We start from the raw sequence: 12,386 nt of genomic DNA, 5'->3' as shown, positions 1-12,386 counted from the left end.
ACACCTCCTGCACCTCTACACCGCCTGCTTGGCCCCAAAGGGGGGATGTAATCCCGTTAAGAAATTAAAGCTTGTGGGTTTAGGAGTGACAAATTTCGGGGGGAGGGGGGGCGCTGAAGTAGGGTTTCCAGGTCAGTGGTTAACTGAGGCTGGCTCAGGAGAAGGGCTCCGAAATAAGGCGAGGGCAGAGGGAAGGGAAGCGGGAGCGCTGGAAATGGCCAAGGCTTGTTCATCTCGATGGAATTTAAAATGTTTTTTAGGCTTGCAAAATCTTCTTGAAGTTGCGCATTTATCTCACGAGGCTGCTCGCTAGCTAATCTCCTCAATGCGTGTCCTGATTTTTTGGTAACATTACAGTATCTGAGGTCCTTTTAACCTAATTTTGTAACGAAGATAATTTCTTGTTATGTAAGTTACTGTTCGGAACGATTGCTTTGGGTCTCGGAGGCTGTCCTTACCCGGTCTCCCCTGTGCAGTGGAAGCTGGGATTATTTACTTCGTTATCAATTCTGGGAAGAAACTCTGCCTCAACTGGAAAGGGCTGCTGAGGAATTACAGGAAAATAGTCTTCCCATTCTTATGTCTAGGGGAGTTAAATCTCCGGTCATCCCCGATCAGAATTGACTTCAGAGGTTTATGTTTATGCATAAATCGGATTTTCCCCACATGCGGACTTACAAGGACGAGCCGCTTGATTTGTACGCGCGGCATTAACTTCCTACAAGCGGGAGACTTCTGGTGCTCTCCAAGAATTCTCCCCCGGTGACAGCAGCCTCCCTCCTGCCCGGCCCTGCAGCCCAGAGGTGCCGGCTCGGACTGCCCGACTTCCCTTCCAGCGGAGATGAACGGCACGGAACAAAGACGGCAGTGTGCTGCTCGGCTCCTTCCAGCTTTTCCACCAGCAGAGCGTGATTTATTTTTTTTTATTTCATTCTGTCTGGCAGGTGGGCTATTCTGAGTGAAACCTTAAGCCTTGTTTATCAGAGAGGGTCAGCCTGTGCTCATAAACAAACAGTAGGCTGGCAAACGAGCGAAATATATCCGCGTGTTATTCTATCGGGACATGCAGTCATCTGTTGGAACCCTTGGCCTGCGCTGGCCAAATCGAACAGCAGCATCAAAAGCAGCTCTGGTATTTCTAAGTTAAAATAGGGATCGGAGTGTGCTTTGAATTCCGTTGATAAACTGCATGCATTTAGCAGTTGGTATTTATTCTGCAGGAACACCGAGATGTGAAGTGTTAACTTCCCGGAGAGGGTCCAAACCCTAGCCTTTGCTGGTGTTGCTTTTTAAACTGAGAACTGCTGAGGTATTTAATGGTGCGGATGTTGACAAAAGTGCCTATGGAAAGGGCTGCATTCTTCAGTGAGCTGCTCCGTGCTGTGTGGTACTTTCTGGAGAGCACAGATGTAGATGTCATTTTCCGCCTTAAATCTTTTTTTTTCCTTCTGTGACTCCCAGCATCCTTGTGTCGAGTGACCCATAATAACTAGGGGTTGTGGTGCGTGGTTATATTTGAATGTGAAGCACTCTTTTTTTGAAGCAATTACAGAAGATTCAGTGAAGTAAAATTATTTGTGTCATCAGAATAAGAAATGCAGGCTGCTTAATTTTAATGACTTTATGAATTTACAAGATCTGAAGTCAGGCAGGTAGGTGAACGCGTTGCTCCTCGCTTAATAGCACGTTTGAGCAGAGGTTGGTGTTCTGCATCAGAAATGGAAATTTTAGGGTTTCTTGCAGTCTTTCATCCTTCTGAATAAAGATGGGAATAGTGAACCAGGTAAAGAAACATATGGTTTTACCAGAAATGATTTCCTAGACTGATCAATTACTAGGAGATGTAATGAGAAACGCGCTCCTTAGGGAGAGGCAGGAGGAATTGCCATTACATAATATCCCTCGGGAGAATTCCTGTATCGCGTAATGAGGTTGGTGATGAAGCATTTGGGGAAAATGCCTTTGGATAAGAATTAGTTCTTCAGATTTCCATAAGCAAAACATATTACTGAAAAATAGGCTCGTTAAAAGTAGTGCTGGTATGTTAGTAGGTGGGTGCTTTGCCTCCTCACACGTTTCTTTTGTTCTGATAATTACTGCGTAAGATTAGGTAACCGTGCGATTAAAACTTCCACAGAAGATGAGATTCAAGTCAATAATTTTGTTCTGTATTTAACACCACAGTAAAACATGAAGGGCTCATGCCCTGTCCTAGGCTTCATGGCATTGTTGATGCTTATCTGCTGAAAGTCCTAAAGCAAAGCAGATCTCAAGCCTTTGTGGTGTAAACACAGATTCTCTCGTCCTCCTCCTGTCAGTGAAAGTGAAATACCCAGCAATGCATGGATGTGATCTCGTGGATTTCATCAACCCAGGTGGCTGGAGACGTGCTTCCAGAGTCCCCGTGCTCTCCCTGGGACTGCCTCAGAGCTGACTTAGAGCTGGAGAAGAAAGCGCCTGTTAAAAATTACTGAAGTCTGTCCTTACACTTTTAGTAGCAGTTGCCTGCACCAGGAAAATAATTAATTTCCCCACACCTGCCCTTCCCACTTCAGCATTTTTTACGTTCAGAGCCCAGCGAGAACTTTCAGCCTTCAGGACCTGAGCACGGAGCTACCTGGCAGCGCCTGCTCCCGCGCGGACCGTGAGGTGTGAAAACCAACAGAGGGAAGGGGTGAAAAACCTTCACACCTCTGTCACTGCTGGGGAATTTGCCTAATTTGAGCTGCTCATTTGCAATCTGTGTGCCGGTGATTCTGGTAACGTTTCAGATGGTTTGTCCAGCTTTTTTTCCCCCGGAGTTACAAATGTGCTGCGGCTTTGCCGAGTGCTTGCAGCGGGCTTCAGCAGCTGCCACCAGCCGAGGTGGTGCAGTGACCCCTGATGGCGGCTCTGGTAACTGAGGCCGCGTTGCTCCAACTATTTTTAGGAAGTTAAAGGTGCAATGGCTGTTTTGAAGTGCAGGCCCCCTATTTCAGCTTTTCATTGATAATATTTTGTAGTATTTTGTATGCCACCGTGTGGCTGCTGGGGCACACTGCAGTTACCGAGGTACGGCTCGGTTTCTCGGGACAGTCGGGGTCTGAGGGGTGTCTGGGTGCTTTTATTTCGGCTCAGCTCAGTGCCAGTGCCCAGTTCTGGTTCAGCAGGCTGCGAGATGCCCAGGGTTGGAAACGTGCCCCAGAGCGGTGGCAGCGTGCTGCGAACCCCTGTGGGGCTCTCCGGGTTTGTGGCAGGGCTTGGCTGTCAGGAAGGTGGAAGGCAGCGCTGGGATGAAGTGCTGAGAGACTGCATAAAGGAACTCGGTGTTTGTGTCCAGTGGAAAAGGTCAGCATCAAAGAAAATGGAAGTACTTTGATACTGGTGGAAGGGCTCGATGGCAGCTGGTGACGCTAGGGCAGTGATCTTCCTTGCTGCCCTGTCTCGTTCCCCTCAGAGCTTCACAGGTGCCTGTGTTGTCCATCTCCTGGGCACGTCACGGCTCAAGAGCTTCCCTTGAGGTAGCCACGGATGCTGGCTTGTCCCAACTTCAGCTTGGACGTGGGACAGTCGGTTCCTCACAACACCCATTTGACTTTCCCAGCTGCACCAAAAGGGCTGAAGCTAAATAAAAGGTGTTGTTCTGATGCTGTAAAGATAAGCCTTGCTTTCTGGTGGGTGGGAAGTGAGGAGCTGGAGTTCACGTGAAGGCACCATTTCAGGGTGGCTGCTTGTGGTGTTACCAGAGATACTCCTGGCTTGCCTGTAAAGTGGGATTTAAAAAATACATACTTTGAAAACACTTAGCCTAGCTGATATTCTTGTGGAAAATGTAGTTACTTTGCAGGGCAATCTGTAACAAGTCTCTTCATCTGCAATTAAAGCAAGCAGGGCGAGTTGTTTGCCATGTTTTCTGGGAGGGAGGATGGCATCTGTACATGGATGCTGTTATGCAGTAGTTGCTATACCAAAGGAAAATCAGCAACATGATGGGTATAAACCTTTTTTTTTTCTTTCCCCTGTGCAATAATCAACAATGAGAAATGTTTATGCTGTTAAGATCCTTGCTCCAGAGTTGTTGGGTGTAAAGCTCCAGTGTAGTCTGCCTTCAAAATGGTTGGAAATCCTTCCTAACTATCTCTGTAACGCATACCTTGTATCTCCCCGGATGACTGGCTCTCTAGCAAAGCCTTCCGTAGAGGGTGTACTGTAATCCTTTTATGTTACTCCTTCAGTGCAGATTACGCAGCAAGAAATAATTAGGAGATTAATTTTCACCTGTCACTGCCAATAATAGATAACCTTGATACAGTGACAGGGCTAGGAATTTGGGGAATGGAAAAGCGTTTAACCCTGTAGCGATTGCTGCGGGGACCAGGCAGAAAATGGTTGCCAGAACATGACCTCCCTGCTTGCTGTCGGGAAGGCGAAGGGATGTGCTCGTCTCTCAGCCTCCTCGTCTGCTGCCAGCGCTGTGCCGTACCCCGAGCGTGCTGGGCGAGACCCGCTCTGTGCCGCACGCGCCTCGTGCTAATCAGCCAGGAGCAGACGTCGGAGACCTTTGTAGCCCAGTCTTTTAATTCAAATGCGGTTCTGTTGCTTTTCATGATTTCAATTCCCAACCTGGCTGGCGTTCCTAGGCTGCTAGGGAAAGGAACAAACTAATGAAGATGGCTTCATTAGGCAGCGTGCAATTTCGCCTTCGCCTCTCTGCAACAAATGCAGCTGAAAAAACATCCCAGAAGTAGCTGTGCTTCTGGTCTTCAGAGAAAGCGGGGCTGAGGTGTTTCTGCTCCCTATCAAAATTAATTACTAGCTCACATCAGGTGAGCTTAAAAATGTAGCCTGTGCTGTAAGGCAGTGAAGGTAAATGGAAAGGGAAAAAAGCTACCCTTCCCCCTCTGCTGCTGTTTTAGTTTTTTCCTTTTGTGCTGAAGTTTAAATCTACAATCTGTTGAAAATGTAATGGGAAACCAGCCTACAGAAAATGCCATTATTCATATCATCCTGAGCTCATTTATTTTATCTGCAATAGTAATGATAAGACAGGCTGCTTGGCAATGCTGATAAGCTGAGAAATATCTTAGAGCTATTTGTAAAAGTTAAAGCAGATCTTGGTACTGAGAGATAGGGAAACTGATGAGCCTTTGGGCAATCTGCAGAGCTGAAAGCTAATAAAGATTTTAATAGGAAGGCCTCATTAGGATTAGGGAGAAGATCTATTATCTGGGATTTACACAACACAAATGGTGGGGCAACTTTAATTTTTGCTTTTTTGTTCATTAAATACTATTGCTGAACGTGAAGCCTTTTAACTGCGATTGGGATCTCTTTGTACGAGCAAGGAACCATCGCCAGCTGTTGGCTGAGCAAAGGCAGAAGGGCAGGTTGTGTGGGAATGCGTTCGCCACATGAGTGATGGCAGAGAACCGTCGTGTTCGGGGGCTGGTCACTTCTTGCAGGTGCAGCAATAAAGCTGTTTGCAGGTGTCCGGGTGGGAGCTGGTAGCTGCGGTGTGCCTTTTGTGCTGAGAATGGTATTTCTAATCTTCGGGCCCTGAAGAACATCGTCAGGAAGAAGTTGGCTCATTGCTGTTGTGCTGATGCTCTTGGCGGTGAGGCTGAAGCAGCATCACTGGGTGGTCAGCTCGTCTGCCCAGGTGGGGTGCCCACTCTGGGTCTCACACTGGTGGCTGTCCTATTTGTGATCGTACAGACAAAACCAGTTTGGTGCAGGAGCTGCGTCCAGTGCAGCTGGAGTTGGGATGGAAGGAGTACCAGGCCACCAGTGAGCTGAGTGGTTCCCTACCCTCAGTTTTATGACAGGACTGACTTGAGCACCGTTTGCATTCTCACGCTGGAGTTGTACAAAACATTCACGTTTTGAGGACCCTTGATGTGTGCGAACACACATAGCACGGTACATACAGTGCACATGAGATGCTGAAAGAGCATTAGTTTGCCCAGGGTTTACAGATGTATTTCATATTCGTTCTCAAAGACCATGTGAGCCGTTTTTTTGTGGTTGAACTGGATTGTAAAGCAGGAGGAGAAGCCACGCTGGGACGGACGTTCTTTGGTTTGCTTCTGAGGTCCAAGCCCTGTTGTAACCTGATTCTGCTAACCCACTTTTGCGCACAGCTGAGGAAATGAAGTTGAACCTCTCATGAAGATGAAGGGTTTGGTTAGGTGATGTCCATGCTGTTTATGCAGCACATGTGTGATCTCAGCAGTGCTTGGATGCTGTCCACGGGCAAAGGCGGGTATCTTCCTTGCATGGAGCACTGTGGGTTACAGGAGCCTCAGCATCTGCTCCACTCTCATAGCACAGACCAGCTCCTCTCCTGCTGCTGATCAAATAACTCTAGCGGTAACTACGTTGCTCCATGGAAGAGTAGTGTTTGGGAAGTGTTCTTGTATTTTCAGTTGTCTGTAGCATGATGTAGTAGCTGAAAACCAAAAGGGAGTGCAGCACCATGAGCAAAAAAGCAGTGTATTCCAGCCTGTCCGTCAGGATACAGTGGTTTCAACCCATGGTTTCACAGGGTCTGCAGGAGAAGTTATAATGATAGATGCAAATCCAAACACTCCATCTTCCCTGGGCACAAGGAATACAGGTGGCATCCCCCTGGTGCCCTCAGCAGCATGAAGGCAGGCAGGCAGGGCTGGGAGGACAGCACCCAGCACCTACTACTGAGGACGAATGTACGTTTCCCACACTTGGCTGCTGTCTGTTCATTGCTGCTCATTGGTAACAAAGCACAGTTGATGTCAGCAAACCCGCATGGCCTTGTAAAGAACTAGCGCTATTTGCACGTAACATGTTGCTCCAGCAAGGCTGCCATTTGAGACGTTTCTAATATTTACGTTTGATATGAATGAAACTTTTTGTTTTGTCTGTAGACCTCAACGGAACTGGAGCTGACTCGTATCAGGAGTGCCTTGATAACAAGCAAGGTATGAGATCAAGTCTCTCCAACACGGGCACTTGGGACTGATTTAGCTTGATTTCTTGCAGCTGAATTGGTTGCTGTCTCTGTCTCTTGCTCTCTGTCTCCCCTTTTTTGCTTTTTTTTTCTTCTGCTGTCTCCAAGCCAATTCACTGTTAGCAGTTCCATGTCAGTTAACCCGTTAGCAGGGTCTCATTACGCATTTGTGCTAAGCCTTCTCATTTCTAGCACCCCAATTTTTCTTGTTACTCAGGGAGAAAGTGGGTAGATTGTAAAGCAACAAGTAGCATGTGCACTCACTTGCAGTTGTCTTCTTCCTTGCCCAGCTAAGCAGAAGAGTTGAGTTAAGGGAAGGCACGTGCTAGGCTGGGTTACCTAAATGCCAGACATCCTGTGATAATTTGTGTGCTGACATACTCATTCAGACTCGTCCAGCCTGCTGTCTTCTCCTGTGGCAAAGTTGATAAGAACTGGAAAAGCCTCTTGTGGTTTACCAGGGAGTGGTGAGGGCGGGGGAGGAATCTGTTGGCCTCTTGCTCAGGGCTTGGAAAGAAGAGGCACAGCAGTAGAAATGAAAAATTGTAGGAGTATCTCAGAAGCAGGACCCAACAGCGAGGTCACTGATTCTGTGTTTGGACAAAGTGTTGGCGCATGGTGTTCTCCTCAAATGTCCTCTGTGAGAGCTGCCATCAGGAGTGCTACTCCATCACCATAACCATGCCAAGTTGAACCTTCTGTTAATCAGAAAAAACAAGCACCCGTCAGTCCAGAATTTCATTCGCTGTAGGCTACAGCAGAGATAAGGGGGGAAGACTTATCCTAACCAGGTTATAGGCATCAGTTACGTGCCAGGCTTCTGTGCTGCAGTTGATCTGTGACAGTAGCTAAAATGATCATTTGCTGAAATTCTGACCCTTCTTGCATAATTTTATGAAGTAATACCTAGAAACACAAAAAAAAAACTCTCTCAATCTTGTTGCTTTGTCGGGTTTAATTTTCCACCAGTGTCTTCACTATCAGTATCCATCAATCAGTGTTACGTGTGCTTCAAGTCAAGCTGCTGTGAAGTGCATCCCCTCCAGCTGCTGTTGGTTTTGGGGTGGGGTTATTTGGGGCTTGTGGATTTTTGCTTCTTAAAAAAAAAAAGTTGTCTCAGGTGACTTTTGCACTCATCTTTTTTCACTCTTTTCTCTACCAATTGTAGCTAATACCTAACCATTGCTATGCTTTCATTTCAGAAGTTACAGCTGGGAGATTAATATGTAAGAACTGTAATCAGTAATGGCTTCTTGATTAGATTAAGTTTAAAAGTCTTCCAGACCAGTGTAATTCAGGATGCTCTGCAGAAAGATGGATAGGCTGTTTTTCAGGAGAGTGGTTTTTTCTTCCATTGAAGTGTTTCTGGTTGGCTGGGGGGATTTGTTCCATTTGACACTTTGTAGAAGGTAACCGAGTTCCAGCTTTTTTAAAAAAATCCAGCATTCTCACTTTTTGAAACCAGTTGCAGCCCCTTTGATGTCCTTGTTACCCTGGCTTATCTGACAGCTGGTATTAAACGGTGTGACACCCATCACTTTCATTTGTATGTCTATACCATAGATTTTTCTTTTCTTTTCCTTTTTTTTTTTTTTTTTTTTTGCATTTTCTTTTGACATCACTGTTAACCTTTGAACAAGCTGTATCGTTATAAGCATTTCCATTTCAGCATGAATTGGCTCTGGTTTGGGTAATTTACCATGTCTATGCTACATCATCGTGTTTAAATCAGAAACCTTTAAGAACAGAGGTTTTAAAGGTAAAAGTATGCACAGCAACTTGTAGTCAGTCTCTCACTGTCTGACGTGCATTATATTTTGTGAGCATGGACTAGATTTGAATCTGCCATTTGCAAGAATTTACAGAATGTAAAATATATAGCTGGCGGTGGGCCCATGATTCTGGTTGCTTTCTGTTAGGTTCGGAACAAAACAATGCCAATGGTTGAGAGTAGCAGTGGCTCTTTAAGAGTATTAAATCTTCAAGCCATGTGAAATGCAATTGCCATGGCTTTTTTTATAACAGCATGCTTGTCTCCTAGAAATTATGCTATAATGAGGTTTGGTTTATATATTTTACCCTTTTCCTCATTAAAGTGCTATCTCTCAGAAGAAGCGCTTTGTGTCTTGAAATACTGCGCGGTTAAAATGAAGGCAGGTTTATAAGGATTTAATGTACTTGGGAGCCAAGGTTTTGCAGCTTTATGGCAAAGATGTTTTAACAAAGGACTTTATGGTAAGGGTGTGCTGTATTTTAGGCAGGCAGTTGTTCAGGAGAAGATTTTCAGTGTGAGCACGTCACGGCAGCAAGGAGAAATTCTGAGGGAAGCAGGCCTCTGATATCTCGCCGTGGTCTTAGCTAATGTTAGGTCGTAATTTGTAGCAATTTCAAGCGCTGATTACTTTATCTCTTGGCTCAAAGACAAGAGCGTTGCATTACATCATGTGACACCACAATTGGGTAATTTGGGTTTCTCGTTTTAGTGCTCAAAGACAGGGTACTGGAGAGCAGGGCTGCATCAGCCACAGGTGGGATTCGGAGCTTCTCAGGACAAAACCTGTTCTGTTCTTTATTCAGCCTTTTATCTCCAACATTGTGTTAGAAGCATGTCCTAAAAGCAAGACTTTCTGAGCTTTTTGGTGGTTTGGAAGTGAGGAGGACAGCAGTTGGGAGCAGTTACCTCTCCACGCTCAGTTGGAAAGCGTGTCCTGGACCTGTCTGCTTCGCTGGGGTACACTTAATGCCCTGTGGTTTCCTGATAGCCGGGGGTTCTGCCACAGAAAACAGGTATAAAATTACAACCAGGCACATTCGTCTCTGGAGCTTCTCAGTAAGAACTCACTGTTAAATAAAAACTTATGTTTTAAAGGTTAGGCAATGAAAAGCGCTTAGCTAGGGCCTCGGAGGCAGCCAGGAGCGTCAGGAGATGTAACCTCACATCCTTGGCACGGTGTGTGGAGCATCGGTCTTGCTTGGATTACACTGGGACTTTGAATCTGAATATTTTAGGTCATCATCTGTAGCACCTGATCTCACCCCTGGGGAACTGTGGATTATGTTGCTTCAGAGGTCTTCTCTCAATCCCCCTGCCCTCGGGTGGGGGTGGCGATGGGCACTCTGCTTGCTCAGCTCTGGCTTTCCCAAGCAGAGCTACTGGTCCCTGCGGGGTGAACCTGATACCTTTCACCTTCCCAACTTCCTCCTTCCTGCGGAGTAGCATGGTTCTGTATTATTTCCCCACAGATCAATTAGTTGATGTTTTTCCAAGACAAATGTGTTTTCATTTTCCCGATGGCGATATTGACGTCCTTATTCTCTTTGTATGTCTTCTCCGGTATTTTATACCACCTCCTGAATTCAGTGCCACTTACTGATTCTGTTAGCTCACCTCTAGAGGGAGTACAGATGTAATTGGGAGCACCTTTGGGGGGCAAGGACAGAGGGTGGTTAGCCCTGACACTGATCAAAGCTTGGTTGCAGTCGAGGCAGGAGCGGTGCATCCCAAGTCGAGGCATCCCAAGGTCGTGGGGGTCTGGGTGCTCATACCTCGGTTTGTGCAGTGGGAGGATGTCAGGCCTCGTTACAGGGACAGGGTGTCTGTAGGATCAGGCTTGGTTTTGAAATGGTGGCTGTCAGCTGAAGGCTTCCCTCCTTGTTACCAGTCCTGTGGGCCATGCAGGCCCCGCGTGCGTTGTCCTATTAGCCTCAATGCAGCCGGCCTTGTCTGTGAGGGAGCAGGCAGAACGTGAATGCCTGACCTGACTGCTTGCAGTTCAGGCAGGCTGTCACCACGCAGCTGAACTCCCGGTTGTTGAATGTGCCTGGGTGGGAAAAAAGGACAGATAAAATGCATACTTGGGCCAAAACTCTAAGAATTTGGAAAACTGCTTGTGTAGCTGGCATAACTCTAGCTGTTGGTGGAAAGGGGCTCTTTGCTGGAAAGCAACAGCTAAAAATGCAGTATTTTTGTGGTCTCTGTAGGGGTCTGTTGAGGCACCTTCCCCTGGTCTCAAGGCCATACCTCGTGTTAAATAGCGGTGTGATGAATGAGGCTGCCAAGGTTCAGGGGCACCTTATAGAAGATGTTATGTGGGAGAAGTTCTGACCTATTGCAATTCTTGGATCCCTTTTGAAACCTCGCAAGATCGCTTTCAGGATGGCAAATATGAATTATGGGGTAGATAAATAGAAACGGCAGACCGGCATGGCTGGATTGAAAAGTGTGGTCAAAACACTTCTGTCACTGAAGATGCTATTTCCATTAAATGTTTTGAGATTTAATATTGATTTCAGTGAAATTACCCTTGAAAACAGATTTCCTCCGAACCTTTATTTTTATATGTTTGTTTTGGAACTACTTTAGGAGGCGGAAAAATGAAACTTTCACTTCAAACAGTTTTTATGTTTTGAAATTGGCTTTTCTTACTGCCTGAATAGTTTTTAAAATATTATTTATTATTTGTATTCCAGTCGTACCTATGCACTCCAGTTATGGGCTAAAAACCTCATTTTGTTAACCACAACGCAGACCAGGGTAAGGGGGAAGGGATCAGTTTCTGCCCGAAAAAGCTTTGGTTTAGTATTTCTGACTGGGACCGCACTGATTGCTAGTGCCTATTTAAAAAAAAAAAAAAAAAAAAAAAAAAAAAAAAAAAACCTTCTCATTTTACAATATGTTGGCTGCCTTTTTGTTTAAAAAAAAGTATAAATACATCGGCAGATTTTCCACGAAAACACATATGCTTTCTTCCTGATGAGCATGATGACGCACTGAGAATCCTTGCGAGAGGCCTTGAATCTCCTTCAAGTAGAGGATAGCACTGAGGTTGAAATTGAAATTTTAAATAACTCTCTTCATTAAAAAAGATGCTGGTGGGGCCTTGTTAGCGGAAGAATTGCCATTTTCTGACTAATTTTTTTTTTTTTGTCAGCATGGGAACAAAGAAAGAAAGGAGGAGGCAGAATAAAAGCCTGTGTGAGTGTATGTACAGAGGCTGCAGCTCTCTAAACTGGTAATGGTATCTGGAAGGAGTCCAGGCTGTTGTAAATATGAACTTTTGTCAATATTCCCCAAGCTTCTTTGGACTCTAGGGTGGGCTTTATTAGCTGAAGGTCACACCATTGTGCTGTCTCCCTCTCCTGAGACCTCTGATACCTTCCTGAAAGGACAGCCCATTATCCCTGGGCTTAGAAGCCAGCTTTCTCTTCAGTGGCGCTGAGGCTGATAAGCTTAAGAGGCATATTTCATCCCCCCACTGCTGCTTTCAGGAGACAAACAGTGTTTATCGTGCCTGATTAATTCCAATTGAACAAAAAAATAAAATGGGAGGCATGTGTGTGTGCACACGCGCAGGCACACCGAGCTGACATTTTTTAGGCTGGCCTTGCATAACGTCAACTCATCGCCTGGCCGCGGTCAGCC

The 12,386-nt window shown here is 45.9% G+C and overlaps 1 protein-coding gene across 18 annotated transcripts in view; it reads left to right on the top strand.

Annotated features, from left to right (window-relative positions):
- Window positions 1–12,386, top strand: part of FBRSL1 (fibrosin like 1) — a 514,372-nt gene that overhangs the window by 411,378 nt on the left and 90,608 nt on the right. For 13 of the 18 annotated variants that reach the window (XM_082774368.1, XM_082774373.1, XM_082774370.1 and 10 more), the window contains one exon: window positions 6,882–6,935. The exons of the other annotated variants lie outside the window; for them this stretch is intronic. In XM_082774368.1, coding sequence (XP_082630494.1) covers window positions 6,882–6,935 — 54 coding nt within the window. The remainder of the gene's footprint in view (window positions 1–6,881; window positions 6,936–12,386) is intronic. 18 annotated transcript variants of the gene reach the window in all.

This window comes from Aythya marila (assembly GCF_965140915.1).
Source record: "Aythya marila genome assembly, chromosome: 17".
NCBI lineage: Eukaryota > Metazoa > Chordata > Aves > Anseriformes > Anatidae > Aythya > Aythya marila.
The sequence above is the reverse complement of the archived record's forward strand: the minus strand, read 5'-3'. Positions and strand labels throughout refer to the sequence as shown.